Source organism: Colias eurytheme, chromosome 20, assembly GCF_061535395.1.
Source record: "Colias eurytheme isolate Ceu_HAF_F1 chromosome 20, ilColEury1 Martin Lab GWU primary, whole genome shotgun sequence".
Taxonomy (NCBI): domain Eukaryota; kingdom Metazoa; phylum Arthropoda; class Insecta; order Lepidoptera; family Pieridae; genus Colias; species Colias eurytheme.
Window position 1 is genome coordinate 5,079,364 of NC_142999.1, and position 20,615 is coordinate 5,099,978.

At 31.6% G+C, this 20,615-nt stretch overlaps 1 protein-coding gene across 2 annotated transcripts; it reads right to left on the reverse strand.

Moving 5' to 3' along the window:
• Nucleotides 1-3,153: 3,153 nt before the first annotated feature.
• On the reverse strand, nucleotides 3,154-18,727 carry Cht5 (Chitinase 5). Of its 2 annotated transcripts, XM_090113988.1 has the most exons (11): nucleotides 18,656-18,727; nucleotides 14,193-14,253; nucleotides 11,523-11,692; nucleotides 10,682-10,847; nucleotides 8,385-8,607; nucleotides 6,490-6,613; nucleotides 5,785-5,982; nucleotides 5,231-5,527; nucleotides 4,793-4,999; nucleotides 4,275-4,349; nucleotides 3,154-3,800 (listed from the first exon to the last, which is right to left on the reverse strand). In XM_090113988.1, exons 2-11 carry the CDS (start codon nucleotides 14,245-14,247, stop codon nucleotides 3,678-3,680), a joined length of 1,638 nt encoding a protein of 545 aa, XP_089970114.1. In that variant the 5' UTR covers nucleotides 14,248-14,253; nucleotides 18,656-18,727; the 3' UTR covers nucleotides 3,154-3,677. The 2 variants fall into 2 exon arrangements, with proteins under 2 accessions (XP_089970114.1, XP_089970115.1); XM_090113989.1 differs by lacking the exon at nucleotides 18,656-18,727 and having other exon boundaries at nucleotides 3,249-3,800; nucleotides 11,523-11,685; nucleotides 14,189-14,253.
• Between the last annotated feature and the right edge of the window lie 1,888 nt (nucleotides 18,728-20,615).

Genomic DNA, 20,615 nt, shown 5'->3' on the forward strand with positions numbered 1-20,615 from the left:
CTACTATAAAGATTTTATCGAATACAAGTGGCAGAAAATTTAATAAAAAAGCGCTTACACGAAGTGAGTGAGAACCATGCATGAAAATTTCGTATTCGAAAACTATTTTTCCCGTATATCGTCCAAACTTGTCACAAGAGGCTGGACTTGCATTCAATTTTATCCAATATAGACTACAAGCCCGCATAGGACAAAAATATGGGTCAAATGAACCACCAGGGGACATATCTAGAACGATAGCAGAGCAAAAAATAATAAGATTCATCACTATGCCGTCACTTGTAAGCTGTCCAACTGAGCGCAGATGAGAATTGAAAAGTACAGGTAGACTCGGTAAATTTTGGTCATATATTTTTGTACGGCATTCTTAACCATCGATAGATCCATTAAAAATAATAAGAAACCGCTCAGTGCCGTACAAAAATGGTGGTCCACCAAGTCGGAATTTTTATTTAATTTCCGAGAGTTACCGGGGGTAAATTTGGTCATTTGACCATGTACGGCATCTGTGTCATACTATTGCTATACTGCTTTTAATCCATTATTCCGCAACGCCGTACAAAAATCATGGGGACAAGGGGAAAAAATCGAGAGTTATAATCCCCTCTCTTTCCCCACTCCAGGGGGTCATTTGACACAACACGAAATAAATTTATTTTTAAAGTATTTTATGCATAGATAATATTTTTTCATGTGCCGTACATTTTCGTTGGTTCAAAGGGGAAAAATCTGAAAAAGAAAAAAATCCATATAACGAAATGTTTGCTTTATATTTTTATAATAAAATATAAATATACATTAATATTAAGAAGCTCGAGGTGGTTAATTATCACCTTGGAAAGTCGGAGTCAGGTGGAATGGACTCCGCTAAATTGATGAACTAATAAAAAAGCTATGAACGAAAAGATGTGAATTATATGCAATCAGTCCATGAATACAGGTAAAGTCACAAGCAAATGCTAGTAATATATACATATTCAAAATGTACAAGTAAAGCGCTTTCAAATGATACCAAATACTGCATATTTATCTTAACTTTATTTTTTTACTCTGTATGTTTTGTCCGCTAGAGGGCGCCACATTAGATTTTGTGAAACCCCATATGGCCTTTAGCTAGCTGGTCGCTGGTTATCCAGTGAACAATTCAGACGCTTCTAATGATATGTCATTTGTCGAATTCTGATAAGTAGTTTAGAAGTTACGAGGGAATAGATGAACATACATACATGACCTGTAAACAACCATAACCCTCCTTTTGCTTTGCCGTAGTTGGGTAAAAATATGTTAATGCCGTACTGTATCAAATGGCCATAAAGCACCCTTAAAATTGTAGCTTTCGTCGCTTTCATCAGCCTAAAAGATGTGGTCTGCACAAAAATGTACGGCATCGTTTTTTCCTAATTTATCTATGTTAATACTATTTAAAACAACGGATAAAGTGTAGAAAACTATTATATTTCATTAATCTACGATGTTTAAACTTTAACAAAATTTCTGGTTTTGCATTTCTCTATAACTTTTTTTAGAACGGTTTCTTTTGAACGGCAATACTATACAACAATTGAATTTTACAATATCATGTTAAAAAAAAAGTTCCCGTACAGGGTCAAATGACCTTACAGCTCTTTATATCAAGAATTCGATGAAATTAAGATGATTATTGGTATACATTTAAAAGAACAATTATTTTTTGACGGCATTGCTTTTAATAGTACTTTTGAGTGCTAGATAATGTTTTGGAACCGAAGCCGTACTTAGTCAAATGACCCCGTGGAGTGGGGAAAGAGAGGGGATTGCAACTCTTGATTTTTTCCCCTTGTCCCCATGATTTTTGTACGGCGTTGCGGAATAATGGATTAAAAGCAGTATAGCAATAGTATGACACAGATGCCGTACATGGTCAAATGACCAAATTTACCCCCGGTAACTCTCGGAAATTAAATAAAAATTCCGACTTGGTGGACCACCATTTTTGTACGGCACTGAGCGGTTTCTTATTATTTTTAATGGATCTATCGATGGTTAAGAATGCCGTACAAAAATATATGACCAAAATTGACCGAGTCTACCTGTACTTTTCAATTCTCATCTGCACTCAGTTGGACAGCTTACAAGTGACGGCATAGTGATGAATCTTATTATTTTTTGCTCTGCTATCGTTCTAGATATGTCCCCTGGTGGTTCATTTGACCCATATTTTTGTCCTATGCGGGCTTGTAGTCTAATACAATACAGAGACGCGCTCATGTAAGATGTAGTTCTCGCAGATGTGGATATGTGGAAGTTTGTTTAATATTAAACTATTATTATCCATACTAATATTATAAATGCGAAAGTAACTCTGTCTGTCTGTCTGTTACTCAATCACGCCTAAACTACTGAACCAATTTGCATGAAATTTGGTATGGAGATATTTTAATACCCGAGAAAAAACATAGGCTACTTTTTACCCCGGGGCATAGGATAGGTTTTATCCCGGAAATCCCACGGGAACTATGCGAGTTTTTCTTTGACTGCGCGGGCGAAGCCGGGGGCGGAAAGCTAGTGATATATAAATTCTCTAGTATTTAGTATTTTCTTGTGTTTGATTTTACGCGACAATTATACTTATTTGACTTTTAAAAGATTAAGTCAATCCGTTTAAGTCTTTAATTTCCCTAAAATATTATTGATGTACCATATAGTAAAAGAAAGACACGCGTGTTATTAAGACACTGGTCGTCTTTTCGTAGGTATATATACAGGTACATATGTATATCGTTTCTATGATTTTTATATTACAATGCAAAATTGTGGAATATATTTATAATCATGAAACGTGCAGAGCAACGCATTATACATGTGATATTCATGAATCGAACTTGGACCATCGGGATTCAGGTCTACAATGCAGTTATACTATTTGATAGATGTATGGTTTAAAATTAACGAAATTTATTTATGGCAACAATATAGGATCAGGACGTGATGATGAAAATAAAAGATTCAATAAATTTATACTACTTTAATAGCTTCTTCAAGCACAATAAATAATAAACTGTAGATGATACAAATTAAAAACATATTGATGAATGATTGATGTACGTACAATTTTTTACAGAAATTATCTTAGAACACTATAATAGCTATAGAAGTATGTATTTTTTTATAAAATTTGAGCAGTCTTTTACATAATCTCATCTAATTGTATTCGTACAAAAGTACCTTTGTGAAAATTATTATATCTAATATTTATTAAAACAACCTCAGACGTGATGTATTTCAAAAGAAATATAAAAAGTATGTACACAACCGAGGCTGTTTTAATGTTTATTTTTAATTTTTATATAAATAACTTAACTCTACCTTAAAACTAATGTAAAATGAGCATTAGCAAAGAAAACATTTGAACTTCAGATACAGGAACTTAATAAATATAGTGAAAACACTGAAAATCTCTATAAATTATAATCCTGCTTGAAAAATCGCACTAATGATAATATAGTCTTATTTTTTCATGTATTGTTTTCAATTTTGATAAAATTACTCCACACTGGAATAAACTATTTGTCTTAAAAATCCATAACGATATTGAAGTTCAAACATTAAATGCTTTGTATCAAGAAACAATTCGGTTTGCTACAGTCAAAATTCAACCGCAGCAAAGTGAAATTGTTTGAAATGAGGTCCTAATTAAATTATTTTCTACATTCATTTCTATCAACATTATCTGGCCAGTCGCAAACATTAAGCGCCGTGTTGAAGACGGTGCCGGATTGGCATGTGAATTGCATACGCTCGCCGTTTACGCAACGCCAGTACTGAAAAATAAAAGAAATATTAGCCACAGAATTCATAAGAAAAATCAGTAAAAATACCATTAATAAATTAATTTAGACTTTGTATTTGATACAATTGATTCTGTGATAATAACTAGGTAGTTATTCGCTAGTATTTTAACGTACTTTAAGAATTTCGGAACAATTTATTAACACTTGCAATAGTACAGTTAAAAATTTAAATAATAATATCGATCGACTTCTAGATAACCACAAAACAATAAAGATAAAGAGTGAATATAAGTGCAAAAAGTCCAATAAATAATCTTTATCAATTGAAATAATATAAAATAATCGTATCGTAGTCAAACACAATCCATTAATTCCTATCTAATAGCTTCAATAAAAGCATTTTCATTCCAACAATACTCATAAAAATGTTACATAAAATTCGCTAAATTGCACTAAAAGGATTTCCAGTTATCAACTTAAATAATTATTCAGTTTTCATCTCACCTTATCGCAGCGCTTTTTGTCAGCGATGTAATCCGCTTGAGCGCTGCAAACTTCGGCGCTGTCCACCTCATTTTCCTGTTTAATTAAAAACATTATTTTTAAAAGGAATTAATGATTCGGCAACTCTTTTCAAAGCTTAATTACTTTTATACGTCTGCTCAAAGAAATGTTGATGAACGGCATTTGACCTCTGAATGACTTGTAAATCCCACGGGATTTGAAAGGGGAATTATGGGTACGTTTTTAAACTCCGTATTTGTTTTTATTACGTAGAGTGTAGACCATCAAAGATAAGCAAGCTTATCGAAAACGTTAAAGTTTAGCGATATAATGATATTTAACTATAACTACATGAAAGCAAATCAAACTTATAATATGTGGTTTATTAATAAAATAAAAATATAGAAAGTTTACAACCATTTTTTTTTTCACGGCGTTATAAAAAATTTGGTTTATAGCTTTTTATTTTTTTTCATAATAAACTAATTTTCAGCGGTTTTTTTTGTTGAAATACTTACAGAAGGTGGTTGCTCTACATCAGGGACAGGTTTCTCCTCCTCCACTGGGGCATTGGTACTGCTGGGCTGAGTAGGTGTAGTTACAGGTGACTGAGTAGGTTTCGTTGGTGCCTGAGTAGGTTTGGGTGTAGGAGCCTTGGTCGTAGTTGGGATGGGAGCGCCTTCAGATGGGTCTGATGTCGTTGATGGTGGTCGAGCCCATTCAGGCTGTTGATATAAAGAAAATAAAATACTAAAGGTAAGTGTTACAACTTAGTTATAATTTTTTGTCACTTCAACCAAGATTAAACTCCAACTCGAACTATTAATAAGCTTCGAATAAAGGAAATTATGTTTGGTAAACGTGGTTTATAGACCCACTTATTTCAATATAAAAAAAGTTTACTTTTCAGCGAATTCTACTAAAACAATAACATTAATTAGTCATCTATCACTAACCGTTGGAGTAGTATTCCCAGAACGTGGTGGAGGTACGGTATACGAAGACATGTGTTTATGCAATAGTTTGGACAGTGGGTTCTTCTCTCCACAAATGCCCTGGAAGTCGTCCATATCAATCGCCCAGGTCATAGCGCCAAGGTAGCCCTTCTGTTTGATCCAGTTCAGTTTGATTTCAACACTGCGAGGGTCTTCGTAGCCGACCCATTGCGTTCCCTTGTACGCGTAGGGACACATGCCGTGCTCATCCCATTTCTTTGTCCAGTCGGTTTCTGGCTTGTCTACGTCCATGCATATCTAAAAATTAAATGTTCAATTTCATATTTTTTATCTTAACAAATAGTCTTTTATTACGAATTATTTTTGTTTACAAGTAATAGAGAGGTAGAGTCGAAAAGAATAATTTAAAAACTAGGTATCTACTTTATTTGAGAACTATTATACCGTTTTTTATTAAACCTTCTTGACTTTTGTACTGTTTGTTGTTGTTTACAGATTTAACATTCTAATCAATTTAACTTAGAAATTTATCATTTTGATTTTATAATACTTACTTCATAATAGGCCCAGAATCCTGTAGCATTTGTGTAAGGGGCTGGATTGCCGCCACCCGCTTCCTTATTAATATACGTCCCAAGCCCATAGTTGTTATTACCAGCTGACAAGGTGAACGAACGACCGTAAAACGGAATGCCAACAACCAATTTGTTTGACGGACATCCCTTCTCCTCCCAAAGATTGAGCCCGTCGTTCTGAAATGATGAATGATATTACTTAACAATATTGTTGATTATTTACTTTATTTTCAGCCTTAAAATGTCTCCTCATTTATCTGAAATCTGATAAGAAATTCAGATATTTATTTTCATAAAAAAACTTTTCAAAATACTCTTACATTTTTGGTGGACGCTACAAAAAGGGTATATTTTAAATACGCGCCATATTTGCTGTCAAAAGAATGACACAGATAAAGACAAAGAACCTACAATTGACGGCTTTTGTAACAAGAGTTATTTTAAAATTCCTATCGGAAAGTATGGTTAATATTTAAAATATATTTTCGGTAAAAATTTTTCACTCTTGCATTAAAGAGACTTTCTTCCTGCATGATACGAATATATATTTTTATGTGATAATTACAGAATAAATATCTGTGTAATAAGTACAATATATCCACATTTACATCCTTCATCTATTTAAAAATAAATAGACAGAGTTAATTGCGTTATAATAATATTATAATCATAACAGGTACACACCACATTAAGCTTCTCATAAGCCCATTGGTCATGAGGACGTTTGTATAGAGGTGAATGTACATCCGCAAATCCAGCCCAATTGCCACGAAGATCGTATGACATCACATGGATTGCGTCTAATTCCCTGAAAAATACAAAGCAATCTTTACTAAAATATATGTAAAAATAAATATATTTGATCGCAAAATTGTCTTTAAAAGGTCACGTAATAATTAATGAAATGATATATTATTGATATTATGACATAATTAATAGGTAAACATAGAAAGATTTAAAATTTTATAAAAATCTCTACCTTGAAATATTATTGTTATTTTATGTTGAGTTATAAAAACGTAAATTAATTTGAGGCAAATAGCAGGTAACATATTTTTAATGAAATCTATAATTAACAAAATGCTGTCAAAGTTTGCTGAATGTAAAACTTTATTCCACTTAAAAAAAATAAAGCACCAGTTTTTTATTCATCAAGTACTTTCAATGTGGAGCAACCACGTGTATATAAAACTTATGTTACAATAATCGATTAAAAGTCAATTGATCGACGTCTATACAGATTTTATCACAAAGCCAAAGTTATAACATTTGTTGAATAAAGTTGGATTTGGCATTTTATGTGCTTTGCATTAGTTATTTTCTACATATTATAGAACTGGAATGAGTTTCAGAGTATTACATGCTGGAAACTTTTAAAATACGTAGCATATAGCACACGACGTTTTTATTTCTTAATTAGATATTTAATATACATTTACGATTTTATTTTATATAAATTATATATAAACGCGTCTGTTAAATATTCAGATTTGAATAAAAAAAGATCCAGTATGGGAATATTGCACTGCGATAAAAAAGCTCTTCACTAGTAACCAACACATTCAACTAATAGAGCTCCCATAATAATTATATTGAGTTTGAATAATTAGCCTTGTCCGTTGGACACACGTGATTTAAATTTTAGTAAATTTAGTTATGTCAAATTTTATGAAGGAACGTTTTGTTAAAGTTTAAAAAAATGGAGCGTACATCACTGCCTACTTTGAGAAAAATATTATTTTGTTCCCAAAGAGACAATCAAATAAATCTACGCCTCATTTAATAGGTTACAGCCATTGTGAAAATTATAAAAAAATCATTGTAATAAATTTCCGAAGGTCACCTGAGAAATTGTTAAACATAGAGAATCTGTGAATAATAATGAATTTGCGAAAGTAACTCTGCCTTTCTCTATTTGTGAATGACTTTTTAACGGGGAAAGAATTAGGCTGATGTAAATTAATGTAAGATTTAATGATGTTGGATGATATTTTTCCTTTAATAAAGATAAGAAGAAACACTTTTGAAAGGAAATTATTATATGTTTGAACGCAAAATAGTTTATTATAATATGTTGTGTTTTTTGCTAATACATGAAGAGTTATACGGAAGTTCTCTGTTGAACTATAGGTATGTATTTCTTGCTTGTTTATTATTTATTTCTATTATGTTATACAGGGTGTCCCACTTTCGGTATACTAAGCGCAAAGGGACTTGTAGTTTTGCATACGCTGAGTACGTAAAAAATAATTATAAAATTCCAGACGCATTTTTTTTTAATAGAGGAATTCTTAAAATTCCATGTGTACACCCCCAACAAGCAAACCGCCCAACTTTGCCACCCGCATGTGAGCTATCGTTTAAGATTATGTTTTCATAGACAAAATACTCACATTAGCGAAGCGGTATATGCCGGCTGCGCGAAGCTAGAGACGAATACATGGATTTTAAGGAAAAATTTACCAAAAAATTTTTCGCGTAATTTTGTTATTTAAGTATTTTTTATGTGATCAGTGTATGCAAAACTACAAGTCCCTTCGCGCTTAGTATACCGAAAGTGGGACACCCTGTATACTTACTCGCACAAATCGGGTACATGGTACCCTTCCATAAGCCTGAAGTTAGCCAGCGGTACAGCAGCTGTTAATTCCCAGCCCTTGCCCTCTCTAATAAAGGCCCTCCTTAGTTCTTGTACGAGGAACAAGAAACGATCTTTGTCGGAGAAAGAACCACCACGATCAGCCGCACCAGGGTACTCCCAATCCAGGTCCAGACCATCGAAATTGTATTCTTTGAGGAAATCTATAAATAATTAAAACCAATATTATTAGCTTATATTTAAGAGCCATAAATGGGAAATTAAAGTGTGACGCGCTACACAAGAAAGTTAATATGGGTATGCTAATATAGTACCGAAAAATATCCATGCCAAGGGTTGTATGATAATATGCCAATAACCAATGAATATATTTCCATTTATCTCGGACAATCTATTTAATTTCGACCTACGACATAAGGGTTACGAAAATACTTTCAAGTACAATTATAAATGAAGAAAAACAAATATGAATAAATAATAATAGGTATAAGTAGTTAAGCTATTAAAAAAATCTATAAAATTATATTTGAAAAGTAAATGAGAAGTTATCTAAATACTGCATACAGGTCTCGGAAGCATTTTCCTATATTTTACACGTCTAGACAGGAGACAAGGTAACAGGAAAATATAAAAATTCCCGGTTCCGTCGACTCCGCTGACTCGGCTGAATTTTATACTTTTATCCTTAGCTTTTATCTAATAAAAGGTTTAGATAAAATTAAAGGAAAAATCAACTCTTAGAAATTTTAAAAGTTTCTTTTTTTTAATCATCTGCTTATTTGAAGTTTAACATTGTTTACTAAACATTGGTATAAGAATATAACTGTTATTTAAGTTAAACAAAAATATAACAATAAATTCAATCACATCTTTTGATAGATTACTATTACTTCGTACAGAATGCGGAAAGAGTGTTTGATTCCCTTCACGTAGACGTGTTTATTATTCATTCTTCTGTCAAGAAACGCGATAATACATTACAATATTAATGCTTACGAATTGTATTTATGTACATCTATACAGAATGATCGAATACCGGGAGTCTGTTATCCCTTTCTTTGCACGTAATTTTGGTTACCTATCTTAATCTCGAATTTTAATATTCCGAATATCATAATCCAGAAAACGTTTGGACATTTTTTCATAACCCCGAATTTTAAAATTTCGAAGTTTTGTTTGCCATATAATCGCAACTCCGAATTTCATTTGCCCATTTCTTTATTTGTACGACGTTTTACAATCCAGACGAATGAGTTCCAGACATACGAAATCTAAATGCACAAAATCCAGATGACCGTAATCCATATGCACGAAAGCCAGATTTTTAAAACACAAATTTTTGAAATACAGTTGATTGATATCCAGACAAACAATGTCCAGATTTTTGAAATTCAAATAAACGATATCCAGAAAAACGAAATCCTTCCAGGGAGTCGCAGCACGAACCTAACCTAACCTTCTGAATAGATTTTAACACTTTAACCTTTCTGTAATGGGCAAGTGAAACAATAGCGAGTCGGTTCTGGCACATATGGGAGGTCACAGTTCTAACCTAACCTAACCTACTGAGTCGAATTTGACACTTAAACCTTTCTATAATGGGCAAGTAAAACAATTTACTTACTGGTAATGTTTATTTTCAGGCAATAGTAAAAGGTATAATCACGATTGTATGGGAACCAAATAAAGAGATTATGAAAATCTGGCAATAGTTTATCTGCTATACGATTATATGGGAACCAAATAAAAAGATTATGAAAAGTTGGTAATAGTTTATTTGGAAAATGGTACGATGGGAAACAAAAAAAAGTATTCTGAGAATCTGGTATAACTATATCTGGATTATGAGAATACGGGAAACAAAAAAATACTTTTTAAAAATCTGGTTTTGGTGTATCTGGAAATTGATTTATCTGGGAAATTAAAAAAGGAATTTTAAAAAGTTGTCATTCATAACATCTGTCTTTTAAAAGTTCTAACAACCGTTTTCGGGATTTTAAGATTCGGGTAATAGAAATTCGAGTTTTTAATAGGTTACCCGTAATTTTAGTGCCTACAGGAACTTTACTAGACCCATTCATGAAGAATTCCAACAAGTATAGATTAAATAGATCGTATTAAGGTCAAACAATCTTGTTAAGGATGAAAAATCACAAGTCATTATAATTTATCATGCTTCAAAGTAACCCTAAATATATTACGACGTTAACAAAAAGTAATTGTTCCATCCCTTATGACAAACATTATAAACAGTCATAAAAAAGTTTCAATGCTTACCAACGACACTTCTGACGAAGGTCATTCGCGAACTTTTCTGGGCCACCATTTGCGAATACTTGGCACCGCCTTCTGCCCACCCTCCGACAGCCACCATGAACTTGACATTGGGATGAGTGTTTCGCAACGCCGTGAAATTACGGTATCCCCCTTTTTCTACGTCCAACTGGGGAACATTAATTTTTAGCTAAGTACTTATCGTTGTGTGGAACTGGATTTGTAATCTTAAATCAATGTAAATTGCAGTTTGGTACAGCTAAATAAATAAAAGAAGGAAAAAAGGAATCTATCGAAGTGGTATAAGAATAATCCTATATTTCGATTGAACATTTCTGTACTAAAATTCTGAATAATTAAATACTTAGTAACCATCGCTTCTTGGAATTCTGGTGTATTATTTCTGTTATATCATTGTTTTCATTAATCACGTCGTATAGTTTCAAGCTTCATAAATCAAGTTATTTCAATACTGGAAATTTAACATAAATATATATGAAGTATGTAACAACAACAGTCCATTATCCTAAGAAAATAAGAGCAACCGAAACAAAGGGGCTTAACACAACACAAACGCTTGCGGTTTTAAAGCTATACAGTATACAGAATACACCACACAGTACAATGTTAATCATTTGATGAAACTTTCTCAAAATACCAATTTCAGTGCACATACTTTGGATCTGTTTAAATTTTCATTATAATTATGTAAAAGTAGCCACTAAACAACTCTACTAATATCCAAAGTCGTATCTTTTGTTTAAATGTTTAGAGGAGGTACTTTACAGAATTTTCAATAAAATAATAATGTTAATTTTTTAATGTTATTTTCTTCCAGACTTACCTCAGGATCGATGACAAGAACTTCATGAGATTTCTCCGTGACGCCGATGAAGGAGTAAATGATATGAGTACAAAGGTCGACTGGGATGTCATCGATGCCATAGCTGCCGATACCAGGCCGGTACACCGCCCAATTGCTGAAGTAACATACGATGCGCGCTTTGCTATCCGCTGCATAACAAAAAGCACTATTAGCATGACTGTTAAAATTGGCAGCGTTATGAGGGATATAACATTTTATATCCCTTATAAAGCTTGACTGTCTTGTTGAGCAGAAGTAAATACTGCTATGGTACTTTAATGTGTGGATGTAGGTAGGATCAAATAATGTTTAGTATGAAGGAGAGATACTACGAGAATCTTATTAGATTTTAATATTATGTTGAGTTAACTAAGCTCAATAAACCAATAAGCCACTAGACGCTATTGATACATTAAGCTTCAGTAGGATACATTTTAGAGCTTATGTCGCATAATGAATGGACAAATTATGCGAATTATATTAAGTGGAGGAACGTTGATAGCATAAACAACATATTGTGGTCGATTCTGATTTCGCTTCGTGAATATACAATGTAGTTTCACAAAACTTGATGATAATATTTTTCCTGGTGCAGTGTGTTTCGAACGCTATATAAAAAATAAATAAAAAACCCCGAACATAAAGGTAAAAAAGTAATAAAATATTATGCAGTAAGGATATTCTATAGGGAACAGAAAATTCATCACCTGAAATGCATCCTATAGTTTGCTGAAGAATTTGTACCGAAGTATCGCATTTTACTGAAGAATTATAACGAATTAAAAATTAATTTATTACTATTATATACACAAGGTATTAGTCCAACACATGTTTTATGATTCTACAAGTAGCAATGTAAGTATATTTTAGTTTGTCTGGTTTACGTGTCTCTATTACCATGGGGACATCTAGTATTCGAGTCACAACACTGATAACTTCATTTCGATACATAATTAGGCGCACTGAACTGGTTTAGTTACAGAATGGGATTGCTGACTCTAATGCACTTTTAATTAGATGTAGTCTACCGTATTAGGGATTTCAATTGCGACCAACAGTTACAATCAAATAAAATTATGCTGAAAACCTTACAAAAATGAACATACTTGAAAAATAAAAATGTATTATATGTATTATCTTGAGATAAAGGACATTCAAACTTTGTTTTTTATGTCTACCTCCGTCTCGCAACTTTTTGGTTGTTCTTTAACTGTTGTTCAGAAGAATGAATTAATTTTATGCCTCAATATTATCAATATACTTAAAAGAAAGTTTTTATTTTTATAAATCTACAAGTTACACATGATATTCAAAAACAATATTCTCCGTTCGATAAAATTTATTGCTAATGAAATGAGTAAACGAGAAAGGATTCAAATTAAACTTGAGAATTAGGCGGGTAGGATAAACTTCCAAAAAACTTTGGCAATTTAAGAGAAATTCACACCAATAATATTATCCGAAGAAACTTGGGTGTGCGAATTCGAGTGTAAACTTGGAAATCTTTTTTTTTCTTTTAACGAAGGAAGTTTCTATTTGATATAGTAAAAAAGTAATAATAAAATTGTTATACTATTGTAAAAAAAAAGAATTTCAGTTCAAGCTAATATTTTTATTTTGAATTAGTGACCCAAATTGAATAGGAAACAACAAGAAAAAGTTATCATAAAAAAGCCACCGACTATAAACTTTCTCTACTATGTCTTCAATATTTTTTTATTTGCTTTCATCTGCTTAAAGTTGTTGCTTATTTTTTATACTTTATTAGAATACAGCTGGTTCTATAGAATTATTATTAGAATGTCACAAAATTACAGCAGATTACATTATGTGGGATAGTTTTGTATGACCATACAAATGCGTAAGGGACTCACACTTCAAACTGTAAATGGGGCTTAGATAGAATTTCCCATCATTACCATAATCGTAATAAAAAAGTGCCAGATCGGCTCAGCTATTCCAAATATTATCCCCATGGAACATAAAGCCTCCATTCAAATTGTATCTTATAACCATCCATATTTCCATCGATAGCGGAAGCTTTATTTAGTTTGGTTTTAGTATAAAGTAGAAAATTTTAATTTTAATAAAATAAGGGCTGGTTTAAACATTTTGAGGTATATTTTCATACACTATTTATCATTTAAACTGACGGATAACCTTAACAGAACATCCAGAAGCTGCAAAACAGGTGATTATATTGTTTTACTTAAAATGCAACTAATTGGAGCAACTTGTAGACTGTCAAAATATCTATTGTAGGGCTAAGCCCGAAGTAACCGCGACACGAAACTGTCTGCACTCTCAATTAATTCTACTTTGATGTTGCCTCAAGGCATCGCCGGGTTCAGTAAACAGTGCAACTATGCGATCGCTTCGTAAACAAGGAAAGCCGACACAAACACTCTAGCTTACAGTTTTAAGCCTGTATACTTGTTGTTTTATTTGGAATATCTGAACTCTAACAACCATGAATTGTAAGGAGAATTAGTTGCAAAATATAGAAATGTGGAGACTTGTAAATTCGTGTATTTTTGATCTTATTCATTTAATGCAATGTACTAATGTATATGTATGTGTTTGCATTACAGGAGCATCAAATATTTAAAAATAAAGTAACGATGGTTAATACAGCAATAAACAACTTACCGTCTGCTGCAGTTAGAGCAGCTAGGACTGCCAACGACGCTAGTAATACTCGCATTTTGACCTAAAACAAACAAAAGTACACGTTTAAATTATATTAAGGTTATTATAGACCATTTAAATGTGTGTTTCTATCAATCTATTAAGTAAAAGATGAGCTTGCTTATTCTTATTTTTTTACTCTACATTAGTATTTTGTATTGTAATTCAAGATAAAAATACATGAAGAGAAAATTTATTTGATCCCAATTTTATCATAATGCAAACAAAATGAATTCATAAAGCGTGATACGCGTTTCTAATAATAATAACTAAATAGGTTACGAATAAAAGAAAAGCTATTAGGGTGTGTTTAGTAAGAGGAAATACAGTACAAATTTAGCCGAATCCAACCTTTTGTGCGGTAAATTTGTTAAAGGCTCTAAGTTATATTTAGTAATGTCGGAAAATGGGTTATTAGGGTCGCGGGTAGTACTCGGATACATTGTAATGTTTTTAGATAAAAAATGCTTTTGTTTTGTCTCTCTTCGAATAAATGTGTATCGTAAATGGTGATAATCTTGTTTGTTTATAAGTAAAAGTATTTACTATTAAAACTTTACCATTAAATAGTATTAAATTAAATTTTAAGTGCATGCAAATAAATATTTAAAGTACACTTAATAACGCATACCTACTTGAATGAACCAATCATTAAGTTAGTCATAATATTTTAGTTTCAAAGGTTTATATTTTAGGTAAAAGTATTTACCAACGACACTAACAGAATAAATCTAATGTATTTTATTTTATTAACATAACGTTTTTATACGCAATTAATTCAAACAAGAAAACGCCAACAGAGTACAAATATGCAATTGAATATCGTTTATTTCTGTCTAATGAGCTAACGGGACCCACTTGTAGTTAACGGGACAAGCGCTCTAGATTGTCACCAGTTTGACCTAGACTATAAACATAACAAAAACATCATTTTATGCTACTGGTAAACGGGAGCAAAAACTCTATATACCTTCTCTATTCTGTGGCCAGTCTATTGGTATTGAATCTTATTATTCTTATTTGAAATGATGAACTATTATCATTTACACTGTTATTTTTTTGACCTAATAATTATGTTTATTAAATAGTTTTTATAATATATAATTTATACCTAAATATAAACTTTGTCAGAGCCAGAACTCCTAATGTAACACTATAACTAACGAACATTAAATTATGTCAGTGTCTTTATATGTTACAAAGAAACCAGATTATATCACTTAACCTAGCAAATTAATTATAAACAAGAGGCTATGTAAAGAAAGTGGACAAATAAACTAGTTACTGATGTGACGATAACACACGGAGCCGGTTTGACATCAGCTGCTAATCTAAACATTTAATTCAATTCCCGTTTCGTTTAAAAATATATCTACCTTAGCTTTTCATTGATAATTTCAATGAAACTGCTATGCTAACACTTTTGTTGTACGTCGCTATAAATTCGTATATATTTACTAAACAAGTATTTCTTTGTGAAACATTTCTATTGCAATCGTATACGGATTTTTAGATGTGAAAAAAGTGTACACGTTTCGTGTATCTTTCTCAAGACGATTTATTGGTCTCATCGGGGAACAGATCCAATAGTTTTAATGGTACCATGCCAAAAGAGGTCAAATATATACGTATTTTGCTGAACTTGTTTATAGTACCTACGTTTATTCTTTGCAGACAAAATCACAAAAATGGGTCACATGCTTACAAAATAAAGCATTGATTGGATTATACTAATACTAGATTCATTTCAGTACAATATTATAATAGGATTTCGATTCCATATTTTACTGTAAAAAATAGTATTTTTACTTCTTCAAATGTTATAGAATGGATAGGGACGTTGCCTGGTATTATAGAAAGCTAATATATGTGACCAGGGATAAACTTACCGAATGACGCATCTACTAGTTTATATCCATACTAATATTATAAATGCGAAAGTAACTCTGTCTGTCTGTCTGTTACTCAATCACGCCTAAACTACTGAACCAATTTTCATGAAATTTGGTATGGAGTTATTTTGATACCCGAGAAAGGACATAGGCTACATTTTATCCCGGGAAAATGACGCAATCCCGGAAATCCCACGGGAACGGGAACTATGCGGGTTTTTCTTTGACTGCGCGGGCGAAGCCGCGGGCGGAAACCTAGTTTTCTATAAAACCACACTTGACATTAAAAAATACCACATCTCTAAAAGGTATATTCAAAGCGATGCAGTTATACCTACTTCAAGCGGTTTAAAAGAGTATTTGTTGTCATTTATTTTTAGAAATATAGAGTCCTTTTTAATTAGAAACCCTTGTAACATTAAACATTTCAAATAGGTACTGCCTGTTACGTAATAAACAGCTGAATTTCTATTCCACCTTATATTGATATAAATACATTATAACGATCCATATAAAACTATCATTAATTTAGAAAAGAAGACCAAACAAAACTTCGCGATAGATTATCTTATACAAAGCACGTGGTTTGAGTTGAATTATATCGAATTGTCCTTTTCCTTGTTAATATACTTTTTCCTCAAACAGCGAAAACAAATACTTCCCGAATTTGTATGCAAGCATCGATCATGGAATCAATGAACTTAGGAACACAATATAGTTCGTTACAACGATATATCACGACATCGAGTAGAAGTTCAAATTATATACGATATATAAAATAACACAATAGACACTAATAATATTATTTTAAACCTTCTCCTTCATTTAATCATGGGCTACAAGCAATCTTTCTCATATAAAGCTAGAGTCTAGATAAACAATCTTTTCAATAAAAAGCAGACACTTTACAACTTTTTAATCTCTACTACAACAGACAGTCACAATTACTATAACTTAACCGGCTAGACACAACGATATAAAATCCATTCTTTTAGAAATAAACACGTACACGAAACTATTTGTTCCTTCGACTGTAGCGTCACTTATCTAACTTCCTAATAAAATATAATAGAAATATAATTATAATCCAGTTAATAACCTAAAGATATTCCCTAACCATAACGCTAACTGCTAAATGCTTTTCCTTCATTCCTTCACGCCCATTAAACTATTGTTCAACTATTATATTTATACATTATTTATTGTTTATATTAATATTTGTTAAGGAGCATTCTGCGTGGTGCACGCAACGATGGGACCACGTGCTTTGCATGTAAACACAAAGTGATGAGTTCATAGTGTCAGTATCCTTAGACTAAGGTCACCGCCCGAAAGTGAAACCTTTGTTCTAAGACTTTGTCAACGAAACCTGTAGGAAAATATTGATATTGCTTTCTCAATAACGTACAAGTTTTTATGAGATAATTTTGAAGACAAGACATTAAAAATGGTATGTTCAATAATGTTATTGTTAACCGATCGTTAAAGCAATTGATGAAAATTGAAAATACTAAAATGTATTTTTCACAATATCATAGATATAAACCTTAAATGCTGTTATTGTAAAAAATAACAGTAATATTATGAATCTAAATAATACATAAAATACAATATAGGTAGGTACTGTAATAACAATAACCTGAATATTTAAAACAACAAAGGAACCGAGCAACGTTTCAGCACATAACTGTAAATTGATATTATTAAACAAATAATTGTTATTATTTTTGGAAATGGAACAAAGTTTAAGTATTATAATTTGCTTATATAATTATATTTACAAGTAATATTTAAATTAAGAAAGATGATTATTATTTTAAAAGAACAAAGAAATAACCGCTCACTAAATTTCCAATAGAGACTTACTAATTAGCTTCATTTGAATGCAAAAAATCTAGTAAATGGCCAATCAAAAATAATTATTACTCATTTAGCATTATATTTTCCTAATATGTACTTAAATTAATGAAATTGTTAAATTTGTAATTATATTATACTTAGTAATAATTCAATTTAAGGCAATAAAAGTTAATTATTATTTATATGTCACAATTATTATTATTTAATGTAACTGGACACTATTAACATTTAAGTCAAAATTAATTATAACTTGAATTTAGCTTGGTTCGACAACATAAATATCACATGTCATTACACTAATAGCCAATTTTTTTGGCTATTATTAAATTTAATAGTATTCGCTAATAAAATTTAATTTAGTTCGTAACAGTGTAATTATTTTTTCTACGTAGATATATTTTAATGTAATATTGAAGATTTGCTCTACGTTTCCGTTAAATAAGTATGTCTTTGTTTAAAATATTATTATTTGAGTCTGCGTACACGTTCAAAAAATATAAACAATAGCATCGCGTTCGTTACCAAAATTGCCAATATAAAATTTATGCACTGTAGTTTATCACTGTTTATTTACACCACTATTTTATTAACAGGAGTAGGTATTTTTATTTACGTTTTTTTATTTATTTTTTATACAAAAACATTCACATTAGTAAAATATTAGATACTCACGGCTCGCGACTCGACGGCGTGCGTGTGATTGCGCCCCGAGCACGCTGCAAGGCGGTTATATGCGCACGCGCATCATCGACGCGCAAAGGGTGCGCTGAGATGCGCTGCTGCAATAATTTTTGTTAAAAGGTGCTACATATTTTGAAGTATATAAAAAGAAGAAAAGACCCACAAATCTTTGAAATTGTATTCGGATAGAACAGGATACAAACAATGTTAAATTCACGATAATAATTGATTAATTTCAAATTTTATTTTATTTTCAGTAAATTAATATATGATTAATTAATAAGTACAATTATCACAAACTAGCTGTGCCCTGCGGCTCCGCTCCTGTTGGTCTTAACGTGATGATATAATATAGCCTATGCCTTTCTCGACAAATAGGCTATCTAACACCTGAGATTAGCACGTTCAAACAAACAAAGTCTTCAGCTGTATAATATAAGTCGAGATGAGGGAATACTTAGAACATGAAAAAATACTAACAACTAAGCAATAAGAAATATGAAATAATTGAACATGTAACGAACACCACTTTCTTGAAATATTTTAACCCGCCATTTAAGAATCCTAAGTACGGAATTATTATCGTAAGCGAGACAGCAGAACGAATAAAGTTACAACATTAGTCCTAAAACCACTAACTGAAACATTTCCTATTTTTTATCATTTCCCTTATGTAATATAATTGCATAGCCATAGAGAGTATGCCTAAGACAATGCAATGTTATTTTATGGAAAAAAAAATTCACTTATAATAAACAAATTAAGTTTTATTAAGCCTTTCGCAGTCAAAGAAAAAAAATTAAATGTTTATTTTTTTCTCTATTTTTATTGGATGCTAAATATTTCGTACAATTACTTGTACCTACAAAAGCCTTTTCGGTATAACATTCAATTCAGCAGGCTTTATTCGTTCACTTTCATACTATCATTTTACTAGCTACGCTTGAAATTTTTTTCTTAAATCACCTCATTAGCTTCTTATACCGTTAAAGTAATTAACTGCAAGAATTTTGTGCCATTATGAGTATCAAAAATCAACCAAATCATTAAAGATTTTGTTATTAATTAACAGTTAATATAGTAGAGTTGATTATTAAATAATGATATAATGATATACTTCATACTCATCTGATCTGGCCAAATGTCGATGACCAAATCGTGAAACGTTGACGATTTAACCATCTGGCCAAACTAAATTGGCCATTTCATGAAATGAGCAAATCTACGATATGGCCACGACATATACATACGACTTGAGTTTTATTTCGGATACATTCTTTCCTATTAGTTTTATACCATTAAATGACTAATAAATTTATGTGGCGGGATCCGAACATGCGTGTCCAGCAGTACGTGTACAGTAAAAAAATTGTAACAAATTATTGTTGTTCATTAAAAGAACAGCCTCTATACAAATGATCAAGTACTGCCAAAAAGTGCAGTGTATGATACCTATCGGTGGGAACAGCGGGTCAAGCAACGGTTCGGAAACCAGTATTACAGTGAAGGTTTCAATTCCCTCCCTGAGATCTCATTACATTTATTTAATTTATGCTTATGTCGCTTATATTATAAATATCTTGCTTGCTTCTTAGAGGCATCTAAGCCAGTTTATGCTCCAGTTAAACTCGTATTATTACACAGCCCGTTATGGCTTGACAGCTGGTGGAAAGACTGTCGGTAAACAACAAGAGCACTTGATAATTAACTAACCCTTACGGATGCAGAATATAGTGTTATTGTACTTAAACATTGTAAGATAGGATTCGTTACCAGCAGTTGCCACTGCATTCGATAAAACACAGGATACGGTAAAAGTTGTGTTAAATAGATAATAATTGTAATTTAATTGTCTTTTTAATAGTCTATATAACAAAGTACTTACAGTCGTACAAATTAACTTCATTGTAGGATTCCACGTTTAATAAAACAAAATCATTTCTTTTTTTTA